We start from the raw sequence: 5682 nt of genomic DNA on the forward strand, positions 1-5682 counted from the left end.
CACTTTCTATTGCTACTAGTTTCCCTCTCCTAAAAACCAAGAAATAAAATGTATACTATGTTATTTGGAAGACATTGATAAAATGAGCTGAATATTAAGATCAGTCGAAGCAGCAAGCAGAGATGTATGCGTTTGGTTTCTGCTACCTCTTTTGTCCTTTAAGGATGTTAAATGGGACTAGTATAAAATTAAATTTATAGCGAATTTTATAACAGAAAAAAATTAAATTTGTAGCCCAATAAGGGAACCACTATCAATTAAGTTAATTAAGTATTCAATATTTTATGATCCACCTCCCTCTTCCTCTAGTGTTTATAAACATGGTGATAATGCTTTCAATTAACTTATAACTCACAAGATTATTAGATTGATTAATTGTCATCACCATCAAATTAAGAAACAATATTATTAAGATGACAGGCACTGGTTCCCCTTGTGGTGCTTGCAAGTTTTTGAGAAGAAAATGTATTAAAGGATGCATTTTTGCTCCTTATTTTTGCTATGAACAAGGTGCTACTCATTTTGCAGCTATTCACAAGGTTTTTGGGGCTAGCAATGTATCTAAACTCCTTGCTCATATACCCGTAGGTGATCGTGGTGAAGCCGCGGTCACCATCGCTTATGAAGCTCAGGCTAGACTTCAAGATCCAATTTATGGTTGTGTTTCACACATATTCGCTCTCCAACAACAGGTAATTAATTATTTTTGATAATCAAAAGCTTAAAAGATTTCTAATTGAACCTTTTAATGCTTGTTAATTAGTTGATCTAGGAATTTATGAGATTTTTTGTTGTCACAGGTTGTCAATTTACAAGCGCAACTTGCTTCTCTCAAGGAACAAGCAGCAGCTCAAAACTTGCAAAATGGTTCCAATTATGCAAACCCTAATTATGACAAATTTCAAGATGTTCAAAGTTGGTTTCATCAGTCTGAAAATCCAAGCACTATGCCCCAATTTGATCATTCTAGCTTGACCAGTAACAATAATATTGGATCATCAACCCAATATTATGGAAGTGAAAACAATTACATCATGACATCAAGTAATTACCATATGGGGAATAATTATGAGAATATTAATTTGGTGATTCCAAAGGAAAATATGTCAAGTTTTGAAGAAGGTGGATCTTGCTCAGTGGATTCTTCTTTTGACATGCAAAAAGATCATTACAACAACAGGCAATGGACATTTCAAGATGATGCAGATGATCTTCAATCAGTGGCCTTCAGATATCTTCAACATACTTGAGTACTACTACTACTATTCAATTTAGGGTGAAGATTAATTCCTCTGTCAATTTTGTATTGCTAAAAGAGCCTTTTATGACATGACATATCTGCTAGAAACCCTAGAAAATGCTCAAAACCATCATAAGCCTATTGTTCTGCCCACAATTATTTCACCTTAGGTCATGTGTAACCTTGGATATAAGTAGAATATTTGTAGTATATTTTAATAAATGATCTGCCTTTTATTAGTACTCCCTAATTTGGCTTTTCAGAGGACCTATCCAGATTAGACCTTGTAAATCATAGACCTTATAATCAGTGCATACAGAAACCTAAATGTTTCTGTATATGCTATGCTTTCCTTTTTTGTAGTGTCTTAGAAGTTCAGTTCAGAATATATACCACTTGGATGCTTCTCAAGACTTTAATTTGTTGTAGGGCTTTATCTAAAGTAACATTGTAAATGACTTGCTACCCTAACTTTTCTTGACAATTTTTCGGTGATATTAATTAAATTATCTTATGCTATGTTGCTCGAACTCTATAAAAATGTCGTAGGTGCTGTCCATCCTCTCCAAGTAGCCGCATATTGGAAGGATCCGACATGGTTACGACTGCATTTTCGAGACTCCAAGCAACATAATTCTTATGTGCTAGTAAATCATAAGCTGAATCTTGGACTTTGTTCTTTTGACTGAAAAGAGAGAAGAAGTTTCTTCCAAAAAGACTATCAAAATTTCATATATGCAAAAGATCATAGCAAAACTATGTTAACATTTACAAATTATTATATGAGTGCATGCATATAGATAATGTTATTAGTCTTCCTAACTAGATATGAGTAAAAAATGTACTTATATCCCCTGCAATCTAATCCCTAGGAAATTAATGTAGTTTTCTAAGCCTAACATTATAGACTAAAGAAAATGTGTTCTTTATTGTCCTTGGAGTTACTTAACAGATTCCTAATGATAGAAAAGAGAAGCTTGTAATTAATGTTTAACCTTAAGGTAGATGAACTTTGTTAGGTGTAAAGTACATCACATATTATATAGTTAGAGAACTACTGACAATGAGAACTTAGAGACTGGTTCTAAGTAATATACTAGAGACTGGTTCTAAGTAATATACTAGAGGCTGATTCTAATTAATATATATACTACTAGATTGAGTCAACAATAGACTGTAAATGTCAGGTTTTGCTTCTTAGAAACCTGCAAGCCGCAAAGGGAGAATCTTGCACAAAAAGCTGAGTAGCAGCATTTACCAAAGTAATTAGTTAAGTTTAAATAGCAATTATTAGCATGTGCCTCTATTTCCACAAATGATGTAGACTTAATTATGCATGAGTTTCTAATGTAGCTTCAAAATTGTGATGATGATAGAGGCGGATCCATGATTTTTATATATGTTCATTAGGTTCATGGTATGCGTGTATGTATCGACATATACTCCTTATTTAATTTGTTTTGTACTGATAAAGGATTCAGTTGAACTCACAAAACCTACTATAAATCCGTTTCTCAACGGTGAAACTTCCTGTTGTTTCCTAATCCAATTTTTTGTTATTGTTATGGAAGGTTAGGTTGACCTCTACTACCATATATGTTGAAATCCCAAAAGGGTGCAATCTATGGAGGGGAACATGAGGCATTAATATTACACACCTCCTCATAATGTTATTTTTTTATGTGAATTGAAATTGTCATTTATAGGTGAGATTAAAGTAATATGATGTGTTTGTGTTTATGACATTATATGGGAGGGGCATTGATTTCTTTTAAAATTCTTTTCAAGCCTCAAATAGAAGAGGAAGCTCATGAAAATTATCAAATGTTGAGGGATGTTGTACACAGAGAGAATCTACCAACTTTGTTTGCTTTTCTTCTTAGGAGATTTGTCATTCCTGGTCACTTTTCCACCTCAAAGTTTGCCTTAAACAACAAATATAAGTCTATTAGCATTGCCATGACTTAGCATGCCTATTATATACCAGTTTATTAGCATTGAGGAGTTCCAATAGAACTTCTATAAATACTAGTTGGGTGAGAAAATTACAATTACAAAGAGTCAGTTTGTTGATCCTTAGCTACTCATTATACTTTCGTTGGGTAGCCTATTATTGTAGGGCTTTCTGGATAGCCAAAATTCTATTGTGCTAAAGTTGATAGTTTATCTCTGAGAACCACTGTATTCTTTTGATTTGTATTTTATGCTGAGAATAGCCTCTTGAAGTTTTGCCTTCATGAAATAATAAGACATTAATGTATACTTCCAGTCCATCCTATAGTTATACAAGATGAACTGCCAAGGAGGAGTAGCTACGTATGTCAGACAGGTAATCAGTTGAACACCTTCGAATTCCCTTAGAGAAGTTCCTGATTTTGCGATGAACTTCGCGATTGTCACCAACTGTTACATCAAGCTGCTTCACTTCATTCTAAAGGTAAATTGACATAAAGGATTAGTAGTTGCAGTGATACTTGCGCCTGTCAAATTGAATTCCTAAATCCATTTCTAAACAGAAAAAGAAAAATCCTCCTTCCCCCTTCGCGTGCAAGACTTACGAAAATTATACACGAATTACTACATTAATTAGAAACAATAAATAACTGGGACTTTAGTTTCTTGATTAATTTCATTCTAAAAGTAAATTGGCAACAATATTCTATATATTTGAATATATTCTTGATCGGTTAGTGGTTAAAGCTAGAGAGTTGGTGACTTCTTGTTCTGGGTTAAGTTTAGAAATGAACCTAAAATGGATTGGTATTGATATTTTGTTCCTTAAAAAAGTTCTTACGAAAATGATCTTCACAAGAAGCAGTCTTGATTTTTTTGGCTTTGCTTGATAAATTTGTCTATGAGACAGATATTCTAATTCTTGCTTATAAGATAGATGTTCATGACGTTTTGAGACATTGGACCTACATAATTGACTAGAGATTCTACTTTATAGACAAAATTTAGAATTTAAATATGTTGTCCATAACACATATGCGCATGACATTTTAAGACTATGAACCTGCACTATTGACAAAAAGTTCTGCCTTATTGACAAACGTTTAAACTTAATTAACAAAGACAAAAATTTATGACTACACTTTAGGAACAAAAATTCAAAACAGGCCATTTAAGGAACAAAAATTCAATATCAGTCACTTAAAGGGATACAATGCGTAACTTCTTGCTTCTTGTGCTGCGTAACTTCCTCCTCGTGTTATTTTTGAGTCAAAGTCTTTGAATAAGTTTGAGGGAAAAGGACACTTTATAACATTTTTAAAAATAAATAGCGCAAGTTTGATATCTTTTTAAAATTGATCAATTGGGTATACTTTATAGTCATTTCCTAATTTGGGTCATTTTGGCCACGTAGTTTAGATACAATCCATATACAATATTGATACAATCTATATACAATATTGATACAGTTTTCAAATTGGGTCATTCGATCCTTTTAAAAATATTTCATTTTTTTTTTGCTATAAATTTTTTAACTGAAAAAATATTCTGCATTTTTTTTATTGTTTAGAAATAATAATTAATTAAAATTATATAGAAACGATATAATTGTTATATAGAATATGTATCAAATATGTATATGTATAAAATATATAAAAAGTGTATAAAATTATATAATTGTTGTATAAAATGTGTAAAAAAAAGTACAATTATTGTATAAATTGTCTATCAAAACTGTATGGTTTTCATATGGAATATTTATATGTATAATATGTATAGAAATTGTATAAAAGGTGTGTAAAAACGGTATAAAACAAGCCAGCAAATTGAAATGGCTAAAAAGTGAAAATTAAATTTCATGGTCATTTTTGTGGAAATAATTTAATTTGAAATGTCGTTTTTGTCATTTCCCCTAAATTTTAACTTTTTCCGGATCTACGAGCTAGTTAAGCCCAAACCAAGCTTTTGGTAATAGAAAGCTAAGTGCAGCCCATTTGGATCGTCGACTACATTGGGTCATAAGGAGGAGTATGTTCCAGATTATAGAAGGGTATATTACAAAATTTTCAAACATATTTACCGTTAATACATACTTTTTCACATTTTTTAAATAGAAAAAAAGACTAATTGTATTGCTCTACTTTAAAAAAATAATTAAATATACCTATGTGATACTTTGGGGTCAAATTTACCGCATTGTCATACCTTGAGGGTCAAATTTATCCATCTACTTTGAAAAATTGATTAAATATATCTTTCTTCATATTTTGGAGTCAAATTTACCTTTGATGCTATAGGATCAAACTTACCCTCGTTGTTAAGAAACTTTTCACATGTACACTTTCTTTAATAGAAAAGCCCAAGTCAATGATATATGTCTCATTTTTTTAAAAATAAAATACACCCTAATCTAATCCGTCTGATCCAGCCCGGGTTATAAAAAAGACAAACAAATATACCCCCTAAGTTCTGTTGGTCAAAACTTTCTA

At 31.6% G+C, this 5682-nt stretch overlaps 1 protein-coding gene across 1 annotated transcript; it reads left to right on the forward strand.

Annotated features, from left to right (window-relative positions):
- Positions 1-356: 356 nt before the first annotated feature.
- Positions 357-1677, forward strand: LOC107853240 (LOB domain-containing protein 29). The gene is made up of 2 exons (XM_016698237.2): positions 357-692; positions 801-1677. Exons 1-2 carry the CDS (start codon positions 414-416, stop codon positions 1248-1250), a joined length of 729 nt encoding a protein of 242 aa, XP_016553723.1. The 5' UTR covers positions 357-413; the 3' UTR covers positions 1251-1677.
- The last annotated feature ends 4005 nt before the right edge of the window (positions 1678-5682 follow it).

Source organism: Capsicum annuum, chromosome 3 (genome assembly GCF_002878395.1).
Source record: "Capsicum annuum cultivar UCD-10X-F1 chromosome 3, UCD10Xv1.1, whole genome shotgun sequence".
Lineage (NCBI taxonomy): Eukaryota > Viridiplantae > Streptophyta > Magnoliopsida > Solanales > Solanaceae > Capsicum > Capsicum annuum.